The sequence below is a fragment of the Oncorhynchus mykiss genome, chromosome 32, assembly GCF_013265735.2.
Source record: "Oncorhynchus mykiss isolate Arlee chromosome 32, USDA_OmykA_1.1, whole genome shotgun sequence".
Lineage (NCBI taxonomy): Eukaryota > Metazoa > Chordata > Actinopteri > Salmoniformes > Salmonidae > Oncorhynchus > Oncorhynchus mykiss.
The window spans coordinates 39136001-39161460 of NC_050572.1; the positions used below are offsets into that span (position 1 = coordinate 39136001).

Here is a 25460-nt window from a genome sequence, read left to right on the forward strand (position 1 = left end):
TACTAAGCAAGTCAATTAATAACAAATTCTTATTTACAATGACAGCCTGCCTACCAAGAGGCAAAAGGCCTCCTGCGGGGACGGGGGATGGGATTCAAAATAAAAATGTAGGACAAAACATTTTTTTTTTTTTTTGCTAAGCTCACATAATATAATTTCAAAGTATGCATTAAGGTGTCTGTGATATAATAAATGTGGCAAAACGAATGTAGACGTTAATACGTTCATTTCTGTAGCTTCCAAAATATGTTTTAGAACATTGGGGGAGTGCCAAGATGGAGGCACGCCAAGATGGACGCACAACGGCTTCAACACAGTGCCCCCCATCAGTCATCTGGGGTTGATATAAGTTATTGGTTGGGATACGTCTGCCAAGCCTTAGCTCAGTGAGTGATGGTGGCTGAAATAGTCCCAGTTCACTGAACTGTGTTAATGTTATCTGCAGATCTGCTGAGAGTCTATGGGGCTGACCTGAAAGAAATCACTATAGAACAAATTGTTGGGGTTAGAGCTAAAATTATTCAAATGTTTAAACAAAATTGTAGCCTATTATCTAGGCTGCATTAGGAGTGATAAAGTTAGTTAGATCCCCGTAGGCCTACTATGTACAGGGTTTTAGCTTAGGATGGGTTATGGATAGGGGGAAAATGTTCAACTTTACTTGACGATACTTCCTTATTTCTCAACTTGGAAGGCATCGGTATCTTATAAACTTCTTTTTTCCCAGTAGCAGGTGGAACCCCAATAACAAGGAAGTATACTAAATTCACTTTTTGTACTGGCTGAGAAATGCTTCCTGCATGTGTGTAGATCTTGTTTGTGTTGTTTGGGTCACACTGTGTGACTAGCTGTTATCTTCTCCTACACGTGACATTGTTGCTTAGAAACGACTAGTTCCAGCAAAGATGTTGGGAAAGGCAAGATGTCTAGCAGCTAAGATGGTGAGGAACCTCCTCACACAGTGCAAAAAGTTGATTTCATATTTGATTTAATATTGTTTTTTTGGAGTTCCACCTGGAACTATAAACAAATGTTTATACGACACCGGTGCATTCCAAATCAAGAATGAAGTATTGCCAGGTAATGGTTGGTTGAAAATAAGTTTACCATGCTTTCATTGGACCAGAACATCGACCTCTAGTACAAACTTTACTGAACAAAAATATAAACGCAACATGTAAAGTGTTGGTACCATGTTCCATGAGTTGAAATAAAAGATCTCCGAAATGTTTCCATATGCACAAAAAACTTAATTCTCTAAAATGTTGTGCACAAATTTGTTTCCACCCGTTAGTGAGCATTTCTCCTTTTCCAATATAATCCATCCACCTGGCAGCATGATCTTTACACAGGTGCACCTTGTACTGGGGACAATAAAAGGCCACTCTAAAATGTGCAGTTTTGTCACACAACACAATGTCACAGATATCTCAAGTTTTGAGGGAGTGTGCAATTGGCATGCTGACTGCAGGAATGACCACCAGAGCTGTTACGAGTTAATTGAATGTTCATTTCTCTACCATAAGCCACCTCCAACATCATTTTAGAGAATTTGGCAGTACGTCCAACCGGCCTCACAACCGCAGACCGTGTGTATGGCGTTGTGTTGGGGAGCGGTTTGCTGGTGTCAGCATTGCGAGCAGAGTGCCCCCTGGTGGCGGTGGGGTTATGGTATGGGCAGGCATAAGCTACAGACAATGAACACAATTGCATTTTATTGATGGCAATTTGAATGAACAAAAATACTGTGACAAGGTCCCATTGTGAGGCCCATTTTTTAAAAGTTATCTGTGACCAACAGATGCATATCTGTATTCCCAGTCATGTGAAATCCATAGATTAGGGCCTAATGAATGTATATAAAATTACTGATTTCCTCATATGAACTGTAACTCAGTATGATAATTGAAATTGTTGCATGTTGCGTTTATAGTTTTGTTCAGTATAGTTTAGCTATAACCCTGGAGGTTCAATATGGATAGGCTAGGTCTAGGGGCAATGGGACTCTCAGTGTTGTGTATACAGGAATCCCCACTCCCCTCGATGTTGAAGGGATAGTTCACACAAATTACAAAATTAAATTGGTTTCTTTAGTAAGCAGTCTATTGACAAGGTATGATGGCGACCTATGCATTGGTTTTGTTGGCCACGGCTTCAAATGCTAACTTCTTATAATTGGTGGCACAAATCTAATGCAAGTCAATGGTGTCTACAGTGCCTTCTGAAAGTATTCATACTTAACTTATTCCACATGTTGTTGTTACAAAGTGGTAGTAAAATTGATTTAATTGTGATGTTTTGTCAACAATCTACACAAAATACTGTCAAAGTCGAATAAAAATTCAAAAGTTTGTAAATAATTCATGAAAAATAAAACACTACGTATATATCATGATTAGATGAGTATTCAACCCCCTGAGTCAATACATGTTAGAATCACCTTCGTCTGCGATTACAGCTGTAAGTCTTCCTGGGGTAAGTCGAAGAGCTTTCCACACCTGGATTGTGCAACATTTGCCCATTATTCTTTTCAAAATTCTTCAAGCTCTGACAAATTGGTTAAGTCAAAACTGTAACTCAGCCACTTAAGAAACATTCACTGTCTTCTTGGACAACTCCGTTGTCGATTTGGCCTTGTGTTTTATGTTATTGTCCTACTGAAAGGTAAATTCATCTCCCAGTGTCTGGTGGAAAGCAGACGTAACCAGCTTTTCCATTCGGTTTCTTTTTTATCCTGAAAACCTCCACAGTCCTGATAGATTATAAGCATTTCCATAACATGATGCAGCCACCACTATGCTTGAAAATATGGAGAGTGGTACTCAGTAATGTGTTGTATTGGATTTGCCTCAAATATAACACTTAGTACTCAGGACAAAAAGTTAATTTCTTTGCCACATTTTTTGCAGTATTACTTTAGTACCTTGTTGTAAACAGGATGCACGTTTTGGAATATTTTTTATTCTGTACAGGCTTCCTTTTCACTCTGTCAATTAGGTTAGTACTGTGGAGTAACTACAATGTTGTTGATCCATCCCCAGTTTTCTCCTATTACAGCCATTAAAAACTCTGTTTCAAAGTCACCATTGGCCTCGTGGTGAAATTCCTGAGCGATTTCCTTCCTCTCCGGCAACGAAGTTAGGAAGGACGCCTGTATCTTTGTAGTGACTGGGTGTGTTGATACACTATCCTAAGTAGAATTAATAACTTCACCATTCTCAAAGGGATTTTCAATGCTGTTTTTTTTTACCATCTACCAATACAGTGGGTACCCTTCTTTGTGAGGCATTGGAAAATCTCCTTGGTTTTTGAGGTTGAATCTGCACTTGAAATTGACTGCTCAATGGAGGGCCCTTACAGTTAATTGTATGTGTGGGATACAGAGATGAGGTAGTAATTTAAAAAATCACGTTAAACACTATTATTACACAGAGTGAGTCCATGCAGCTTATTATGTGACTTGTTAAGCACATTTTTACTCCTGAACTTATTTAGGCTTGCCAATACTTGACTCAAAACAGCTTAATTTTTAATTTGTAAACATTTCTAAAAACATCATTCCACTTTGACATTATGGGGGTACTATGTGTAGGCCAGTGAACAAAACAATAATAAATAATAATTTGCACTTTAATACATTTTTAAATTCAGGCTGAAACAAAATGTGGAATATAGCTGGGCGAGTTGCTGCACCATCCAACCTGGCAGAGTGTGAGAGGATCTGCAGAGAAGAATGGGAGAAACTCCCCAAATACAGATGTGCCAAGCTTGTAGCATCATACCCAAGAAGACTTGATGCTGTAATCGCTGCCAAAGGTGCTTCAACAAAGTACTGAGTAAAGGGTCCGAATACTTATGTAAATGGTATATCTTAAAAAAAAACATTTCTAAAAATCTGTTTTTGCTTTGTCATTGTGATATCGTGTGTAGGTTGCCACCCCCCCCACCCCCCCAATTCAATTTAATACATTTTAGAATAAGGCTGTAACATAACAACATTTGGAAAAAGTCAAGGGGTCTGAATACTTTCCGAAGGCACTGTAAAAATGGATTGTGATACTCAATGTTACTACTCAATGTTAGCATCTGAAACCAAAGCATTGGTGTCTGTATACAGGGTAAGGAAAAAAAAGAAGAAATGTGGGGTTGATTGGTTATGCTTTCATATGACAAGCAGGCTTCAGATATTTACTAACAGTGTAGTTTCCTACAGTAGAGTGAAAGCCAGGAAAAAAAAATATTTTGGGGAATGTATTTAAAAGCCCACTGCTCTCTGTTGCACATCAATGCATATCCACATACGTACACATCCTTTTTCTAAATTTTACTTTATTTTTTCTTAAAGACATGTTTTAAAACAGCAATTGTAGGGAATAAATAATTAAACAATGATTTTTTGATAATTACATTTATGTAATTAAACATTCTACAATAAGTTTATCCATAGTCTTGTAGACCACAGGAATCTATTTTCTAAAATAAAATGAAAAAAAAAAAAAACGAAAAAAAAAAAAAAAAATCGCCATTAACAAATAAATTAAATGTAAAAAATGTAGATACAAAAATTCCACCCAATTACCCTCCCTCCCACCATTATGCCAATACCAGTAGTAGTGGTTATAATAACACATTTTCATTATTTGACTCCATTTAAAACAAAGATATGTACAGTGAGAAGAAGTTGATTTTCTTCCTGTTTAATTACCCCTTCTATCATTTACTTTTAAATAATAAACTAAATCTACATACCAAATCGACCAATGGTAATCATACAGAATATTATTTTTTTCCCCCGATAAAGGTTACCATCCCACTTCTTCAACCCCAGACATTGCCCTTCCCCCTTACGTTATGGACCACAAACCACACTATACAGTAAAACCCTGTTCAGTAGAATAAGTGATATGCTTTTTCATGTAGACCTTGTAGCTGACAATACAGTTTGTACATAATATGACTGAATCCAGCTGTGGAATGGTATGTGTACTCAACCACCCACCACACGTTTGTTATTTTGTTGTTACAGATTTTTGTTGTTATTGTTGCAGATACATATATTTATCATATTTTTCTGAGAAGTTTTGTTGCTCCCTGTGCTATACGGTTGGCGAAACAACCAAAAAGGCTGGAACGTCCCAAGCAGTTTCTTGATAGAACTCTTATATCTTCCCTGGGGAAGAGAGAGACAGAAAGAGAGGATGAATACAAAGAAACACAAATATTAAAATCGTTTAGATGAGCATATATATGGAGTATGTTGACACTCTTTGGAAGTATGGGAAAAACATCTGCAAACACGTTGGTTACACATATCACATGGATGTCCTCATTGATAACTACACAAGCACGCCTAGTGTCCATGCAACTCATACAGTGACAACCATACTGCTGCATTGGTGTGCATTTCTTAAATATTTTGTTGTATTGTTTTGGCAGGCAAATAAATGTCAAAACATGCACAAGAGGAATTCTGGGAGGTGTGGTTTTTTGTATCTCTTCGTAATACTCTAGTCTAATGTTACATCGCATTGACCAAACAATTGAGTCAAAGGAGATTCAAAATTCTTCTGAAATCATTTTCAGAGATAAGAGAACGTTTTTTTTTTTTTTTTAAAGCTGTTATGTCAAAGGTTCCACATGAGACCGTCGCTTATGGCTTTACGTTTGATTGGAAAATCGAAGTAACCCAGAATTCCTACAGATTAATGCTGTTCCTCAGTCAGCAGCACATGTGACATGTCACAACGACAACCATACAGTTTAGCCCAAAACCCTCACATGAACGGTATCTCACGTGGTACACACACACACAACTACACACACACAGACACACTACTTTATTTATGAATTAATACACACAAGTACTTCGTGTGGATCCGCACACGCACATAGCATCATTATGTCACTAACTTGCACTGTAGGTCACAATCAGTCATACCAAAAACAAACAAAGTTCAGGCACTAAGTCACTTGGATTCAATTACGACTGCACAAAAACCCTGCACTCACCAAAACTAAAACAGCGACCAACTAAACATGGGGGATATGTAAGAATGATAATCATGACAAACAACAAAACGGAAACGAATCAAAAAACAAAATCCAAAGAAAATATTTAGATACATGTTTGATTTACTGTTAATGCTTAATATTGCTCTGTGCAATGAAATAGATATATTGCAAAAAATATATAATAGCCTGTCATGATAATCAATTGCTTACAAAATCTGAGGTACAGTGACAGTAATTTATCAGTGTTTGTAAGGATAAAAACAGGACAAAATAATAGAGGAAACTCACAACGCACCAAACACAATTCATGGTCGCCACAGCAACTCGCCATGCAGTTGAGCATGGTGAATAAAGGCAACGGCCAAAAATAAAATAGCTAAATGGCAACCATCACAGGCAATATCGCCACAGCAACCAACACAGGCCAATTAACTTACAACGCTGTGAGAGGAAGGTTTTTTTTAGCGGTTGCTAGGCAACCATAGCGACGTAGTCTCCACGATATATGTATGGACAGGACAGTCTTGAGTGTGGTATGATGTTTTTTTTCTCAGGAAAATGACATATGACACAGCACAAAAACAATAAATAAAAAGTAAAAAAATAAATTAATGACGTATAATAGTTATTGTCTTCAACCTAATCATACAACACTTGTTAATGAAACATTTGTCTGGACTATATTAAATCTGCTTTTGAATAATGAAACATGTTGTCAATCCATTTGTCACGGCATTGGTATGGCCTTATCTCAACAAACCAAGTAGTCCTATGATTGTGTCTAAATGTAATGTTTTAAACAATTACTGCTTTTAGTAGACTGTCACCTTACTCATGTGTGGATCTGGTTCACTTATTTTATCCTAGTTGATAAGTCATTATTTTAATACTGAGCTTCCACAAAATTTTAACAAATGATCCCATAACCTACCTTTCACAGTTTCTCATTGCCTGTCAGTCCCCCTGACCCTCCATCTCACGCCTCATTCTCATCCCCCCCTTGCTCACCTTCTCATCTCCCTTGCTCATTTAGTAGGGTCGGTTGGCATCCTTGGGCCTCTTGAGCTGCACCTTGAGCCTCTTCATGCCAATCTGGAAACCATTCATGGCCTGAATTGCCGTCTGAGCACTGGACGGGTTGTCAAAACTCACAAAACCTGAAGAGAAGCAAACAGAAGCAAAACCTTATGGCCAATTCTGTGAAAGTATTAAACTACGAGAAGGGAGTATAATCCTTCCCAGCACTGCCTCCTCCTCATAATTTACTATGTTCTCAATGTGGCACACTATTCCCTATGGGCCCCGGTCAAAAGTAGTGCACCGCCTACGGTATGGGGTGCCATTTGGGACACATCCGTTGTCGTCGTCACTCACCAAAGCACTTGCTCTGATTGGTGGCACGGTCAACAAAGACCTTTGCTGAGATGACGTTGCCGAAGGGGATGAACATTTGCAGCATCTCAGAGTCAGTGAACTCCTGAGGCAGGTGATAGATGAAGATGTTACACCCCTCAGGCCCTGAGAAGAAGAAGAAGAAGACGACAGTGGAAGGTTAGACCATCAAGGCTCCCTGAGGGGTTCTAACGTGACTTGAGATGATCAGGATGAGGTAGTGATTTTAGACTGTCTCACTCTGTGGGGGAACCAACATTGAACATAGTCAAAATGAGAGAATGCATAGAAGGGAGGACAAGTAGGTAGAAATCACCTTCTCGTTGCTGCAGTTGCTGAGGCTGCTGATGTTGCTGTGCAACCATTGTGTGTTGGTGTGGGAATGGCTGCCCCACCATTCCATAGGCAGAAGGGTAGGTTGCTGTGGGTGTGTTTGCATAAGTAAACATTAAGGACTGTTGAGAGGGCATTTCAAACCTAAAATTCCCTCCAGGAAATTTTAAGGACTCAAATGGACTCACTACTGTCCCACCTGTGTAGTGCTGCATCCCAGCGTACGCTTGCTGAAGAGGATCCAAAACTGGAGTTTGAGCTGAGAGAGAGAAAATCAAAGAAAAACAACAGCCCGATTTATCAACTGCTATACAAACATGCTTTTTTTGGGGGTGCTTACATGCTCTAAATGGCATTTGGTGCCATGCAACAGCTTACACCCTTAGTAAACAAACAAACATGCTAGATAAGGTTAATTTGCTTACATTTTCATAATGATAGTCTGATGGAAGCAAAGTCAGAGTAAGTGAGATACCTTGGTAAGAATGAACTCCATTGGTGTACAGGGTTTCAGACACTGACTGTCCATTGGGTGGAGCTGGGACTGGAGGGTAGCTGAGTGGTGGAGGCAGAGCAGGCACCGGTGTGGCTGCCATGGTGGGCGGAGTGCTGGTACCTGCACAGGACGACCGTTCAGGGGACAGGCAGACACGGTTAAACGAAACGCAGGAACAAATGCAATAAAATGGATCCAAAAACAGACAAAATGGGGCCAAGACTTTAGAGAAACGAAACGTATATAAAGAGAGAAACTGAGCCAAGCAGAGAATCCCGTGGGAGGGGATGAAAAGTGGCAGAGGACGGCAGCTTGTTATTAAGTACCTGAGGAGGTAGTGAGTGATGCGATGGGCGTGGCAATGAGGCTGCTCGGGTTGAGGGCAGCCAACTGCTGCATGGTGATGGTGGACACAGGAGACAAGTACGCCGACTGGGCCACCAGAGCCTGCTGCTGCACCAGCTACAAAGAAGAAAATAAGTGAAGGCGTCTCATTCACCGCCAGGATCACATCCCAAATGGCACCCTATCCCCTATAGTAGTGCACTACTTATGACCCGTATAAGAAATATTGGGTGCCATTTTGGGGTGTAGCCATTCACCACCAGTGTGTTGGCTTGAGTATTATGCTTGGGGTTCAGTGCTATAATGCTTGGGGTTCAGTACTACTAGTACTCACTGCCTGTGTGTAGGCATTGTAAGCCCCGAGGTGTAAGGTCATGGGACTGATGACCCCCAGCTGGGACGCCACCTGCTGCATGCGCCTTATCCCTCGCTCCTTCTCAGAGTCGGCGAACTTCACCACCAGGCTGGAAGAGGCTCCCTGCGGGGAGAAAGGGGGACATTACACGGTGAAAATTACACACGTCACTGTACCAAATTACCTACATCACTGTTAACACAAGGACTGAGGAGCATACATTGTCTCCACTCCTATAAACTACAGTCTCTATGTCTAAATGACTGCTTTGGAGAGTATTTGAGTGTGTGTGTGTGAGAGTGACTGACTGACCGGTAGAGTGCGGCTCCCATGCAGAGTGCTGATGGCTGCCGCAGCCTCTGCATTGTTCTGGTACTTCACAAAGGCACAGCCTACAAAACATGACACATCGTCAAACCCTGGCCTCCCCCCGCGTGACACGACATATCGCAGGCTACGGCCTACAAAGTGCATCTCACCATCGACACTTCATCAGTTATAGCCACGTCATGAACCGTGGTCCACAAAACATTCACTACGTCATCAATCACAACCCATAAACTGCGTTTCCGCATCATTACCTATGATCTACAAAACATATTGCATCATCAGTCATGCCTCATACAACACAGAAAATCAAGCATTTATGCAGTGCCACGGGTTTAGATGTGACCGATTCCTGACCTTCATGGTAATATTAGTGCTGTTGACGTGGTGGCGTCGATGTAAGGCTAAATGCTGCAGCGGTCAGTAATGGTGTGAGCTACCTTTGCTAGTGCCGTCAGGGCCGCGGAGCACGGTGCACTCTTCAATGTTCCCAAACTCCTCAAACATCTTCCTCACGTCCGCGTCAGACTGCTGCTTCCCCAGCATGCCCACAAACAGCTTCCTGTCTTCTAAGGGGAAGATGAGGTGAGGGGCCAAGATAGAAACGCAGAGAAAGGAATTTGGACATAGAGTGATGGGGGGGGGGGGGGGGGGGGGGGGGGCAGAGAGAGTGGTTGGTTGAGGGCAAGAACAGGCAGAGGCAAAATCGAATGATTATAATTGAATGATTTAATTGTTTACATTGCTTCATAAGCCCAATGTGTGTTAATCGATCAGCTAAATTGTTAGGCATTCATGTAGGGTGTTACAACATACAGTATGTTGATGCCTGTGACTATTGTGCTATAACCCTGCTATATACAGAAAAGGCCACCAGAGTGCAGTATCAAGGAAACGTGCTGCATAAAAGAGCACGATCTGGCTGTGACTGGAATGCTCCTTCGTCATCCACTGTTCTGTATGCTCGGTGACATAATGAAATACGCAGTTGGTTGAAATCCTTATTATAATTACTTTCTCTAGTCAGGCACTCAAATATTAAAGTAGTAGCATTCTTGAGTTACTAATTGTTTTAGAGGTATGGTTTAGAAGCAGGAGTTGCTCAGAAGCAGTGACAAGTGGCTATTTTTGTTGAAGCTGGGAAGAACCTGTTTCAGGCTTTTGTCTTGAGATATTGCAGTTTGTTTGAGACAGAGTGTTGTTTCAAAAAGGTAATATGTTAGACAGGTGTTTGAGAGGTGTTGTTTGAACAGGTGTTGCTATGGACGGATGTCTCTTACCCCCTCTGCCCTCGCTGTCTGCTGGCTTCACTTGAATGGGCCGGTTCATCTGAAATAGAAGGCCCACATTACATGGCCAGTAAGCAAGTTGCTCTTATCCCAAGGCACATCCATAATTAAGCAGATGCTTGTTTAGTTGCATATGTACCGTACATACATGCATATTGTGCATGTGTAAGTAGAACACAAGAAAAAGAGCTGGAATGTGAGCTGGCCACTCCCTGGGCTTCTGATGAAGCCCTGCCTCGACCCATCACCCTCCTGGTTTACTGCTCTCCTTCTCCTCTCTTTCCCTATCAATTATATTCCCTCCCAGAGTCTGTCAGTGATACTGTTCAAGATCTTCATTCACTTTTCTTGTCCCCCTCCCTCTCGTCTCTCAAACGCCCTTATCTAATCCTGTCCTCTATCGTTTTTTCTCTCCCTATCAGGCATAAAAAAAACAGGAAAAGCACACACCCACGCGGGATTGGGCAAGTGATAAGATTAAGAATGCTCGCCGGCTAATCTGGATTACCAAAGCATGCTGGATTAGAATAGTGAAAGATTCTGAGCAGAGCGAGAGGGGGAAGGAGCTGTAGAGGAATGGATAGAATCAGAATCAGACCAGAATGAGGAGAGAGCAACCAAAACAAAGTAAGAAACAGACCACCTTTCACACGTCATCAAAACCCAATCCACAAAAATGACTTCACAACAGTTGTGGACCACAAACACAATCCTTGTAATGATGTAGGCGTAGCTAGGCACTTCAATGCTCTCTCTCAAATGTTTGGTGATGCAGTGAGAAGGAGAGCGGGTGGAGGGTGCAGAGAGGAAAGGGATTGGCGAGCAGAAAGGAGCGGGGCAGAGTGACAGTGTGTTACCGCTGGCTTAATGAAGGTCTTAATTATGGAGCTGGTGACATTTGAGCTAGTCACTGATCCCAGTCTCTGATTGATCAGTTGTGATCAGTCACTGGGAGACAGTATTGATCAGTGCTGGTCGGGCCCTTGCCACCTGCATGCACAAACACCATCACCAGCAGGCCTGGTGTTTTCTGATGGAGAATGAGCCATTGGTAACGACAATGAATTCGATGACCGTGTGGATTGAGAAGCATCTGTTTACCGGGAAGGAATGAAAGCAGTAATTCAAAACGCATGTGAACGTGGTGAATGTTTCCGGAAGTCAGTAAATAGAATATAATTTTCTTCTCAGAGGTGATGTTTTTCTACACGCCTCAAAATGTTCGACAAAGTCACCTTGGATAAAGTCACCTGCTAAATTAGTTAATTTAATTTGCATCGGGTTAAAGATGACTGTAATAAAAACACACAAAACCAAAATATCACGTCTTAGCCAACACTTAGACTTTAATGACAACCTCATGACGCAACAATTGTTTGATAGATTGTTCGTATAAACCCGTCTCAAATCAAATTTCAGGATATTATAACAGCCTGAATAAAACAGAGTATACTTCATATAAACGCTAGGTTAGTCAATCTATGACTTGAGTGCTACCACGGTTACGATAAGGAGAGTAGAAGCAGAGCAGATGGCACAAGAGACAGGAATTAAGAGTATACAAGAGCAAGGCTTGGATCAGGGGGGAGGCCATCGAGGCAGTGGCACTCGACATCGGCACGGCAACCAGCCCTGCTCCTCTGACAAAGTGTCCACCTCGCATTGCGGTCACCATGACACCCTTGTGATGAGATCCACAGCAGGTAAACAAGGTTGCCCCGAACAACGCGCGTAGGAGAGGGGAAAAAACGAATGACTAAAGGGTGGTACTAGGTTGAGAGACATTGGGATTATTAGGATGTGTATGTCGCGGGGAAGAAAGGATGCTTGGGGGAGAACTGGAATTTTAGGGACAAGGGGACATGGGATGGTGCCTGTTGCATTTAACTGCTGCCACAAGGGCAGATACTGTGGGGACCAAGAAAATGTCTCCACCTATTCCACTGTGCGAGCCAAGCCACTTCATACTTTTCCTCTTCTAGATTTTCTCTGCAAATCAACAGGCTCATTTAAAAACAAAAAAACAGCACAGATAAAATACAGCCAAAAGGACAAACCGGCCATATCTGTGACCCATTTTATCTCTCAATGTTCATGTTGCCGTTTTTTTTAAATCGAAAGCTACAGTGACCTTATGATTATTTCTCAAACTCTACAAACACAGTGGCACAAACACAAATGTCCACACAGGCAGTCTGTAGACACATACACCGTCTGTTCATGGCAGCCTCGTATGTATAAACACTCTTGCCAACATTGATGTGAGCACACACACAGTTAATTTTTCCCCCTGTGATGCCAAAAGGGATTTCGCTAGGATTACAGTATGAGATATTAAATCCATAGATCATCCAACCAAATCACAGCAAGACCCCTCCCCCACACCTGACCACATCCCCTCAATGCGCACACACACACACACGCTCATATTTATAGAGGAGCGTGAATGTGGGATGGGAGATGATAGCAGAGACAGGGTGTGTATATCCCTGTTAATCACATTCTTCATCACATTTCTCTCCTCTCTTGCCCTCTTCCAAACCAGAGGACAGCTCATAATCTCTGTCCCCTCCACTCACTCACTGTATCAATAAGCCCCAAACAGGCTGCAGTGAAGAGGGTGACACATTTCTCTCTAATTCAAGTCCATTCTGCCCGTCTGCCAGAAAAGCAGTGACTGAAAGGTAAATATATCAGCGGAGACCATCTCTGTCTCTCTCAAGAGTGTGTACAGGGAGGGTGGGAGTGAGGGAAGGGGGGGCACAAAGACAATTTTCCCTTTCGCCTCCCTCCGCTCCATCACACAGCGCTGGTCATTGCATCGCGCCGGTTACCTAGCAACCTGGCATCCCTCGTCCCCACCGTCTCCTGGCAACGAGACCTGCGACTATAATCAACCCCCCCCCCACATACACCAGAACACACATCTGAACATGTACAGAGATAATTACAGAGCACAGAAAACACACAGGTGGAGACATAGGCTATATCTCTATTCGCAGATGCAAACAAAGAGAAAAAAAATCTGACATAGAAAAACACTCAGGCACACAACGAGATAAACAAAGCAACAAAGGCAGGCACAGAAAAAAAGGTACAATCGCAAACACAGATGGGAAATCTCCCTACGCGCACACGCGCACGTCAACAATCTGTAATCAATGAGCAAGCCTGTCTTCAGTATGTCACTGCTGGTCATGCTCGGCCTGTTAACACATTCAACGCTCTCTAGGGTGGGGTCATACATTGAAATACAACCTCGCTGCTTTTCTTCGTCTGAAGATGCGGAGTATATCTCTAAAAGTAGAGATATACGGAAGTAGGTACAGTACAGTCAGAGGCGAGTTGATTCTGAATCGTCAACCATTTTCTCTGTGCATAATGTTGGAAGTATATGTTAACCATATGTTATGTTTGTCCATATTGCACAGGGGAAAAAAACTACAATTGTGGGAGCTGGACTTGTTTTCATAGAGCTGCGTCCTAGTTTTTTTTTTTTTGGTTTAGTCAGTTTAATTCCACCTAAGTGCGATATATATATAGATGCATGTCCATCAGATTAAACGCTGGCCCTGCTCTGTGCGCCTGAGTTCACAGAGCCTGAGGAGTTTTGTCATAAGAGCCTCTTTCCACTCCACATACACGCACACACACTCGTACCCCCCACCCCCGACAAAACACCATCGTTCTCTGTAACAGATGTCTGTATTTAAGCTGATAAACGTACTGCCTCAATGCACCCTCGTCCCACAACCCCCACTGACCCACCCCCCACCCGCTGCTCATGTCAAACTTTCATTAATTTCTTACCCCATCCCCCACCCTCCTCCCCACCATTCATCCAATTTCTCTTCAATTCACACCCATTTACCCTCCTCGCAAATTGAATCTATTCTACATTCTTCCCTACAGTCTCCCCAAGTGACAGCTGTTGAGTCTTTCTACAGTGTGCATGACATCTGTACTATCCCTTGGCTTGCACACATTGATATCAGCCTGTAATTATATGCATACATATGCAAATGTACACACACACTTTAATAGATCAATCAGATAAGTGTGCTCAGATATGCACTCGTTATAATAATCATCCCTGGTCAGACTACTCACTGCTTTTAATGCTTACACACAGCACATAGAACAAATAGGAGACCCCACAGGCATACTGTGCGCACACACACACACACACACACACACACACACGTTGAAGTCAGAAGTTTACATACACTTAGGTTGGAGTCATTAAAACTCGTTTTTCCAACCACTCCACAAATTTCTTGTTAAAGTACGGTTTGGCGAGTCGGTTTTAGGACATCTACTTTGTGCATGGCAATTAATTTTTCCAACAATTGTTTACAAACAGATTATTTCACCGTATCACAATTCCAGTGGGTCAGAAGTTTACATCCACTAAGTTGACTGTGCCTTTAAACAGCTTGGAAAATTCCAGAAAATGATGGCATGGCTTTAGAAGCTTCTGATAGGCTAATTGACATCATTTGAGTCAATTGGCGGTGTCACTGTGGATGTATTTCAAGGCCTACCTTCAAGCTCAGTGCCTCTTTGCTTGACATCATGGGAAAATCAAAAGAAATCAGCCAAGACCTCAGAAAAAAAACTTGTAGACCTCCAAGGTTCATCCTTGGGAGCAATTTCCAAACGCCTGAAGGTACCACGTTCATCTGTACAAACAATAATACGCAAGTATAAACACCATGGGACCACGCAGCCATCATACCGCTCAGGAAGGAGACGCATTCTGTCTCCTAAAGATGAACGTACTTTGGTGCGAAAAGTGCAAATCAATCCCGGAACAAAAGCAAAGGACCTTGTGAAGATGCTGATACAAAAGTATCTATATTCACAGTAAAACGAGTCCTATGTTGACATAATCTGAAAGGCCGCTCAGCAAGAAAGAAGCCACTGCTCCAAAACCGCCAATAAAAAGCCAGACTATGGTTTGCAACTGCACATGGGGACAAAGATCATACTTTTTGGAGAAATGACCTCAAGCATACTTCCAAAGTTGTGGCAAAATGACTTAAGGACAACAAACTCACGGTATTTGAGTGGCCATCACAAAGCCCTGACCTCAATCCTATAGAACATTTGTGGGCAGAACTGAAAAAGAGTGTGCGAGCAAGGAGGCCTACAAACCTGACTCAGTTACAGCAGCTCTGTCAGGAAGAATGGGCCAAAATTCACCCAACTTATTGTGGGAAGCTTGTGGAAGGCTACCCGAAACATTTGACCCAAGTTAAACAATTTAAAGGCAATGCTACCAAATACTAATTGAGTGTATGTACTGGGAAAGTGATGAAATAAATAAATCATTCTCTCTACCATTATTCTGACATATCACATTTTTTAAATAATGTGGTTATCCTAACTGATGGGGATTTTTTACAAGCATTAAATCTCAGCAATTTAGAAAAATTGAGTTTAAATGTATTTGGCTAAGCTGTATGTAAACTTTTGACTTCAACTGTATGTATGTATGTATGTATGTACACTGCTCAAAAAAATAAAGGGAACACTAAAATAACACATCCTAGATCTGAATGAATGAAATATTCTTATGAAATACTTTTTTCTTTATATAGTTGAATGTGCTGACAACAAAATCACACAAAAATGATCAATGGAAATCAAATTTATCAACCCATGGAGGTCTGGATTTGGAGTCACACTCAAAATTAAAGTGGAAAACCACACTACAGGCTGATCCAACTTTGATGTAATGTCCTTAAAACAAGCCAAAATGAGGCTCAGGAGTGTGTGTGGCCTCCACGTGCCTGTATGACCTCCCTACAACGCCTGGGCATGCTCCTGCCCAGCAACAGCCCCAAAACATCACTGCTCTAGAGGAGATCTGCATGGAGGAATGGGCCAAAATACCAGCAACAGTGTGTGAGAACCTTGTGAAGACTTACAGAAAACGTTTGACCTCTGTCATTGCCAACTGAGTGTATATAACAAAGTATTGAGATAAACTTTTGTTATTGACCAAATACTTATTTTCCACCATTATTTGCAAATAAATTCATTAAAAAACCTACAATGTGATTTTCTGGATTTTTTTTTTTCATTTTGTCTGTCATAGTTGAAGTGTACCTATGATGAAAATTACAGGCCTCTCTCATCTTTTTAAGTGGGAGAACTTGCACAATTGGTGGCTGACTAAATACTTTTTTGCCCCAGTGTATGTATGTATGTATGTATGTATGTATGTATGTATGCATATAATACACACACACAGTGTGTATGCTCAATTGTTAGTCATAAATTCATTCATTTTCAGACTATTCACAAAATAATGTGTCTGACTCATGGCTGAGTAAATGTCAAGCTTAGTCAGACGTTAAAAAAAAACATTTTTTAGGGAGAGCGTCTATTCTTTATGAAGATCTTTAAAAAAGAAAAAAAAGAAGCTCTGACGGAGCTAAATAAACTATTGATACTGACAAGAGCAGTGTGTACGTTCTTATTTCCTTTATGAAGACGTCAACATCTCCAGTCCACATCTCTGGATGTTTTCTTCCCTAGCACACACACTCCATCCCCCCTTCAGCAAACCATGTCAGTCTGAACACCTGCCCTCCCCCTCCCCCACAAGACACACACAGTCACACGTAGACTCATTCCATCTCTGGAGACATGCCCCAGCAATCTGCACACCAAAAAAAATGAAGTGTATGTACAGTTCATTATTCAAAATTAGTCCTAAAATACTGGAATATCATTCACAGGCAGACTTTACTAAATCCATCGTCACCTGGTTATTTCTTGCTAATGAAGGGCAATGTCCGGTTCTGATTTCAGTGAAACATTATCATAACAAAGCACTGAAACAAGCATTTGACCCTTACCAGTGGGGATGACTATTGTGAAAGCACATACAATCTAGATCCAAAATGTAGATAAAGGGGGATCAAGGAAAGGGGATATATAGGTCATATTCAATTTGTGAGTTGGTCCATGTCGTGTCTGTATGGTCATGTTTATCCGTCTCCAGCAGCTGTACCAGTGAAGTTAACCAGACACACTGGGATGGCAACAAAACAGAATTCAGACAGCGAGAGATCGCAGCGGGGAGATGGAGAAACAGAGGAGACAGGAGGACATGAGTACAAGACGGGAGGAGAGAGAGAGACCAGCAGATTCTCCTTTTGACACTATCCTCTGCCTCCATGTCAGTGAGACGGAGAGTCTCTCACCTGAAATTAAACACAAGGCCAGGTGCCACTCAGATCAGACCATATGTTCATCCCGCCGTCCCCCCCCCCCCCCCCCCCTTACTCCTTTTTACATCTACTTTTCGGCCGTAGTTGTGTATTGTGAGGACAGTTAAAAGCACTGACATTTCCCACCATGGCAGGCAGCGTATAGCTCACTACAGACAGAGGGATGTTGAATATAAATGCACAAGGAGAGGAGGAGAGAGATAATAACATGCTTCAGCTTTCTGTATTCAGAAGCGCATTGGTGTATTCGTGTCTTACAATTACTTTCATGTTTTTTCCTTTATAGCGTCCCTGACAAGGGGATGGTGAAGTTAATTATTCTCTGGCAGTGCAGGTGCTATTAGATAACGATTACACCACAGCTGGTAGTGGGGGTGGGGATACTACTTCTCCGGGGGTGGGGGTGGGGTAGTCAGTGTCTAGCTAATAAGGTGGTTTTCATCATTGCGGGGGTTGGGATGGGACACACGAGGGGGAGGTTGTTCTTGGACGGTTGTACATGGCTTAGGTGAGAAGGTCTGGGAAGCGAGTCACTGGGGAGATGGACGGGGGAGACGGGGTTTAACGACGGGGAACCTGCCTGCTGATCCTCTCTGAGAGGTCAGGAAGGCCAGACTACTGTCATGCTAATAATAGGATTTACAGTATATTGCTGCTAGTGCTAACTCTACCTCTCTGGCTCCCAAATGCCCCTCACTGTCTCAGCTTGCGAGTAAGCATTTCATTGTACTGAGTACACTACGCTGTGTCCTGGGCAAATGACAAATAAAACTTTGATTTGGCCCACTACCATCTTAAAATGGGAATACTGGTAATAAAACCCAACAAAAGAATACAACTCAGTAAACCTCAATAAAAAGAGGGAGATATTGAGAGGAGGCAAGGTGAGTGGAGGAGGAAACCAGGTTTGTCCAATAATAATTCCTAGCTGTGTTGCATATAGCCTATTTAGAGTCCCAAATGGTTGCCCCTATTCCCTGCATAGTGCACTACTTTTGACCAGAACCCTATGGGCCCTGGTCAAAAGTAGTGCAGTACATACAGTACCTACAGAAAGTATTCATAATCCTTGACACATTTTGTTGTGTTACAGCCTGAATTCAAAATGGATTAAATAGATTCTCACCCATCTATGACAGAGAGAAAACATGTTTTTAGAAATGTTGGCTCATTTATTTAAAATTAAATACAGAAATCACTCATTTAAATAAGTATTCATACCCCTTTGCTATGACACTCCAAATTGAACTTAGGTGCATACAATCTCCTTGAGATGTCACTACAACTTGGAGTTCACATGTGTCCAATTCAATTGTTTGGACATGATTTAGAAAAAAAACACCTGTCTAGATAAGGTTCCACAGTTGACAGTGCATGTCAGAGTAGAAACTATACCTTATAGAGTCTAAGGAACTGTCCATAGAGCGCCGAGGTACATTGTGATAAGCCATATATCTGGGGAAGGGTATAAAACAATTTATACAGGGTTTGAATGTTTCTAAGAGCACAGTGGTGTCAATCATTGGGAAATGAAAAAAATATCGAACTTATCAGACTGCCTAGAGCTGGCCGTCCAACCAAACTGAGCAACCGAGCAAGAAGGACCTTGGTCTGGGAGGTGACCAAGAACCCAATAACAACTACAGAGTTCATTGGCTGAGATGGGAGAACCTGCCAGAAGGACAGTCTCTACAGCACTTTACCAACCTGGGCTTTATGGTAGATTGGCCAAATGGACGCCACTCCTTAGAAAAAGGAACATGACAGCACACCTGGAGTTTACCAAAAGACACATAAAAGACACAAGGCAAATGATTCTGTGGTCCGATGAGACACACATTTAACTCTCTGGTCTGAATGCAAAGCGTTATGTCTGGTGAAAACCATGCAGAGCTCATCACCCATCTAAAACCCTCCCTACTGTAAAGTATGGTGGTGGCAGCATCATGCTATGGGGATGCTTTTCAGCAGCAGGGACTGGGAGACTAAGGATAGAAGGAACAATGAATGGAGCCAAATAGAGGCAAATCCTTGATAAGAACCCGCTTCAGAGAGCAAACGACCTTAGACTAGGGGGGAAGATTTACGTTCTAACAGGACAATGACCCCAAGCATACAGCCAAAGCAATGCTGGAATGGCTTCAGAACAAGAATATTCAAGTCCTTGAGTGGCCCAGCCAATCCCATTGAAAATCCGTGGAAAGGCTTGAAGATTGCTTTTCACCGCCGCTCCTCATCTAAACATAACAGAGCTTGAGAAAATCTGCAAGAAAGAATGGGAGAAAATCCCCAAATCCAGATGTGCAAAGCTGATACAGACACACCCAGGACGACTCAAAGCTGTAATCATCGCCAAAGGTACTGACTCAGGGGTGTGACTATTTACAGAACCAGTCAAAAGTTTGGACACACCTACTCATTTCAAGGGTTTTTTATTTTTTACATTGTAGAATAATAGTTAAGAGAACAAAACTATTGAATAACACATATGGAATCATGTAGAAACCCCAAAAAGTGTTATATTTGAGATTCTTCAAAGTAGCCACCCTTTGCCTTGATGACAGCTTTGCACACTCTTGGCATTCTCTCAACCAGCTTCAGAGGGAATGCTTTTCCAACAGTCTTGATGGAGTTCCCATATATGCTGAGCATTTGTTGGCTGCTTCTCCTTCACTCTGCGGTCCGACTCATCCCAAACCATCTCCATTGGGTTTAGGTTGGGTGATTGTGGAGGCCAGGTCATCTGATGCAGCACCATCACTCTCCTTCTTGGTCAAATAGCCCTTACACAGCCTGGAGGTGTGTTTTGGGTCATTGTCCTGTTGAAAAACAAATGGTAGTCCCACTAAACCCAAACCATAAGGGATGGCGTATCGTTGCAGAATGCTGTGGTTGCCATGCCGATTAAGTGTGCCTTGAATTCTAAATACCTTCATGTCTTAAAGTAATGGACTGTTGTTTCTCCTTGCTTATTTGAGCTGTTCTTGCCATAATATGGACTTGGTCTTTTACCAAATAGGGCTATCTTCTGTATACCACCCCTACCTTGTCAATCAATTGTGACTAAACGCATTAAGGAAAGAAATTCCAGAAATTAACATTTAACAAGGCCCACCTGTTAATTTACATGCATTCCAGGTGACTACCTCATGAAGCTGGTTGAGAGAATGCCAAGAGTGTGCAAAGCTGTCAAGGCAAAGGGTGGCTACTTTGAAGACTGTATATAAATGAGATCTGTATTTCATTTTCAATAAATTTGTAAAAAAATACATGTTAAACATGTTTTCACTTTGTCATTATGGGATATTGTGTCTAGATGGGTAACAACAAAATGTGGATTAGTGCCATCAGCAAAGCACCCCCACACCACATCCTCCATGCTTCACGGTGGGAACCACACATGCCGAGATCATCCGTTCACCTACTCTGCGTCTCACAAGACCCAGCGTTTGGAACAAAAAATGTCAAATCTGGACTCATCAGACCAAAAGACAGATTTCCACCGGTCTATTGCTCGTGTTTCTTGGCCCAAGCAAGTCTCTTCTTATTGGTGTCCTGCAGTAGTGGTTTCCATGAATACCTGATTCATGCAGTCTCCTCTGATCAGTTGATGTTGAGATGTGTCTGTTACTTGAACTCTGAAGAATTTATTTTCCAGATTGACTGACCTTCATGTCTTAAAGTAATGGACTGTTGTTTCTCCTTGCTTATTTGAGCTGTTCTTGCCATAATATGGACTTGGTCTTTTACCAAATAGGGCTATCTTCTGTATACCACCCCTACCTTGTCAATCAATTGTGACTAAACGCATTAAGGAAAGAAATTCCAGAAATTAACATTTAACAAGGCCCACCTGTTAATTTACATGCATTCCAGGTGACTACCTCATGAAGCTGGTTGAGAGAATGCCAAGAGTGTGCAAAGCTGTCAAGGCAAAGGGTGGCTACTTTGAAGAATCTCAAAAAATATACATATATTTTGATTTGTTTAACACTTTTTTGGTTACTACATGTGTTATTTCATAGTTTTGTCTTCACTGTTATTCTACAATGTAGAAAATAGTAAAAAGTAGTAAAAAATAGTAAAGAAAAACCCTTGAATGAGTAAGTGTGTCAACTTTTGACTGGTACTGTATATAAATGAGATCTGTATTTCATTTTCAATAAATTTGTAAAAAAATACATGTTAAACATGTTTTCACTTTGTCATTATGGGATATTGTGTCTAGATGGGTAACAACAAAATGTGGATTATGTCAAGGGGTATGAATACTTTCTGAAGGCGGAACGCAATACTCGTCTGTTTGTATAGAGACTGCCGAGAGAGAGCGCCTGTCATGTCACATTCTGCTCCATAAATGTCACTTGGCAGCACACCTGCTGCCTGGTTATGCTAAACAAGCTGCTCTAACTTTGATTTCGAATGTGCGGGACGCGAGAGAGGGCAAGGTAACTCCAGCATGCCCCTAAGCTGTCACTCCCAACCCACCAAGACGTAGGATGATGACTAAGACGCTGACTGGATGCGTCATGTATAGGGAAATATAGGAAAGCCGCCCCTGACCTTCCTCTTGGGCAAATTAACTCAAAGGGAAGTGGAGCTCACATGTCAGAGTGAGTTATTTTTTTCTGTGGCACACTGTTGTGTCTGTGTGTGTGTGTAGTGCAGTGAGGTAGACTGCCACTTGTTCCGCCTTGTGCTCATGGGAATGGTTGCGCCCCAAATGGGACCCGATTTTCCTACGTAGTACTAGTGCACTAATTGTGACCAGGGCCCATACGGCTCTAGCCAATAGTGCACTACATAGGGAACAGGATGCCATTTGGGACTCAGCCAGTGTGTGCTGTTGAACGTCAGAGAGAGCACTCACCCCTGGTAGCGTCTTCTGCTCGTGCAGTGCATTCTGGGCCTTGAGGGCAGACTCTCGTTCGCAGTATGTCAGGAAGGCACAGCCTGGTGGGAGGATTGAGGGTTCATTATACCATTAAACAAAGATCGGTGCATAACACTAGGTCTATAAGTGGAATGTATTAGTTTACCGTGATGCAACAAATGGGCAGAGAGAAAATGCAGCAGGTTGCACTGTGACTTTTAATATTCTGTTGTAGAAAATAAATGAATATAGGCTACTAAGCCTGTGGACGGGAGAAGTTACATTTTCTACAATGACACCCATTCCCTATATAGAGCACTACTTTAACCAGAGCCCTATGGGCCCTTGTCAAAAGTAGTACACTACATGCAGAATAGGGTGCCATTTGAGATGTACCAGCTGAAGCAATGGTTACAACAACAAAGACAAGCTGGAAGGTGCACTGATGAAACACATTTATTGCTGGCCAGAAAGGACTTAACTGCCAGTGGCCATGCACCTGTTACATAGGTCTCATAGCCTAAATATGCTCAGTCATATAGCCTAAACAACGTCTAATCCCTGACAGAAGGACTATGTATTGTAATTAAGTATTTCCGTGCGCTCTACAGCCTAGCCTATACAGTGTTGTCTCTTCTCCCCTTACCTTTGTGCATCCCCGTGTACTTGTCCTTTATCACTGTCAACTCATAGATTTTCCCGAACTGTTCGAAGATCGGTTTCAAGTCCTTCTCCTCAAGATTTCGGGGTATCTGCCCAATGAAGAGCTTGATTGCGTCGGCCTCCTTCATTGACACGGTGTGGGAGCGGGGATGTGCGCACGGAGGACAACACTGGAAATGTGGTCAGAAGGAGCGGGGAGGACCTATAGATCTTCGGACAATGTGGAGATGACGGGCAAAGGTTTCAACTCGGTCCTGGAGACGAGGAGAGCGAGGGAAGGTGTTTAGAACACAACGACAGATGAGAAGAAGAGGTCTAGTCTAAATTATTCATTTATTCTTTAAATGCATAGCTACTTTCATTTTTATTTCAATGTTTTGAATAGCAGGAGCTATCACGGTCATCGGTTGGTATAGCCATGCAAAACATATTGGAATGTTGCAATTATAAATGAATTGCAATGGTTTTCCCTGTAATTGTTTGTAATCAGTCCCCGCACCAAAAATAAATAAATCGGGAAATTGATGAGCTGATAACCTATTATTAGGATCTGACTAACATCGTTGTTTACACGGGTAAATTAATGTATATAAACAGACATCGAAGTACTCCTTTGTTCAAACCTCTATGGGTCTAAACTGCTTGTTTAAACCCATAGGCTATACTGTCACGTTGTGTCAACGTATGGCCTGTTTGGTCCCTTTGTCAAGATGGGGTGACGATAACAATGAATTGAACATAATTGTACATACGTTAAGAGAACAAAATCCTCACCTACTATTCCTCCTTGATCCTCTCTCCTTCGTCTCGCAGTTAGTTGAGAGCAGTATCACCCGTTCTCCTCTGTCCCTTGTCAAATAGGGTTTATTTTCGGTTTCTGTCTATTCTCCTGTTCAATTAAATTTGTCTAATGTAGGACCCCTCTGAATCCGTGCCTTGACAAGTTACCCCCAAAAGAGCGCACCGAACAAATCCAAGCGACGACGTCCTTTATCCATAAACATGAGCGTGTGATGCTTTATCTCGTAGTTTTGATTTGTGTTGTGTACAAACCTGGGTTTCCACTAAATACACACAAAATTGGATTTTCGAAAAAAATGACAACCTCTTTGGGATTTCTCAAGCGGTTTGTGGTTATAATAAAAGGCTCCCTATGATCCAACACAGGAAATGGTAGACTATTGCTGCCGCTCGCTCCCGCGTTGGCTGGCTCTGTGTATTCTGTTGCCTTTGACGTCGTAAACCGGTGTCTCCCTCCCTGTCGATCTATATGCTCCCTTAGGTTGTAACAAGCCGTGATGTCTGCCGTTAGGAAGCGTCTAAGAATTCTACCAGGACTGGTCTTAAGACGACATTTCCTCCATTCTCAATTTTTTTGACTGTGCAGAATGAGACAACATAATGATACAAAATCGATTACTTAATCATATAATACTTAACATTTACTGGACTAAATGATACTTTTATAATCTATGAGAGGGATTTTTTGTTTTGACATGTTTTCGTCCTTCATTTCAGCCATGCACTTTTTGACGGTGCCTGACATCAAGGGATGCAAATCTGTCTTTTGTTCTAGTAGTGAGAGCTGACCGCGGTGCTGAAATGGTTGTAGACGCGGTCGCTGACTGAAACTTCGATTGACAAAAAATAAATAAAAACATGAATCTCTTTAAAATTTGACATATGTCATAAGTCATTTGAATGGTTCTGCTGCACACACCCACTTTACCCTCAATGAGCGAACATGTAAACAATAGGCCCACATGACAACATTCACTTATGCGCACATACCTAATCATGGCACTTCAAATAAACACATACAGTACAAGATTTTCTCACAATGAAAAACAGATAGTTGTATGAGCTCTTGCCGAAACCCCCACTGGGTTTATCCCAGTTTTAAATAACCAGTGGTGTTTTAATCTTTTTTTTCTCCTCAATATTTATTGTACCCAAACCATTTCTTAAATTTGCCATCTATCATCTCTCCTTAAATCATGTCCCCACTTCCATCCCTATGCACATGCATGGACTAAGAACTTTAGACTAAATCTTACTCATCTTGATGATACAATACAATGGTTGACATTTAGAAAATAGTTGAAATTGGCAGGTGATTATTTCAGATGGT

General features: G+C 41.9%; 1 protein-coding gene across 5 annotated transcripts; it reads right to left on the bottom strand.

Annotated features, from left to right (window-relative positions):
- Positions 1–4309: 4309 nt before the first annotated feature.
- celf3a (cugbp, Elav-like family member 3a) lies at positions 4310–24745 on the bottom strand. Of its 5 annotated transcripts, none has more exons than XM_036971213.1 (14): positions 24104–24731; positions 23313–23583; positions 22664–22746; positions 10541–10589; positions 9701–9826; positions 9246–9325; positions 8913–9056; positions 8560–8695; positions 8213–8353; positions 7937–7996; positions 7721–7825; positions 7387–7530; positions 7021–7169; positions 4310–5170 (listed from the first exon to the last, which is right to left on the bottom strand). In XM_036971213.1, exons 2-13 carry the CDS (start codon positions 23455–23457, stop codon positions 7042–7044), a joined length of 1341 nt encoding a protein of 446 aa, XP_036827108.1. In that variant the 5' UTR covers positions 23458–23583; positions 24104–24731; the 3' UTR covers positions 4310–5170; positions 7021–7041. The 5 variants fall into 5 exon arrangements, with proteins under 5 accessions (XP_036827108.1, XP_036827107.1, XP_036827106.1 ...); XM_036971212.1 differs by having other exon boundaries at positions 9701–9829; positions 24104–24635; XM_036971211.1 differs by having other exon boundaries at positions 7721–7996; positions 24104–24745.
- Between the last annotated feature and the right edge of the window lie 715 nt (positions 24746–25460).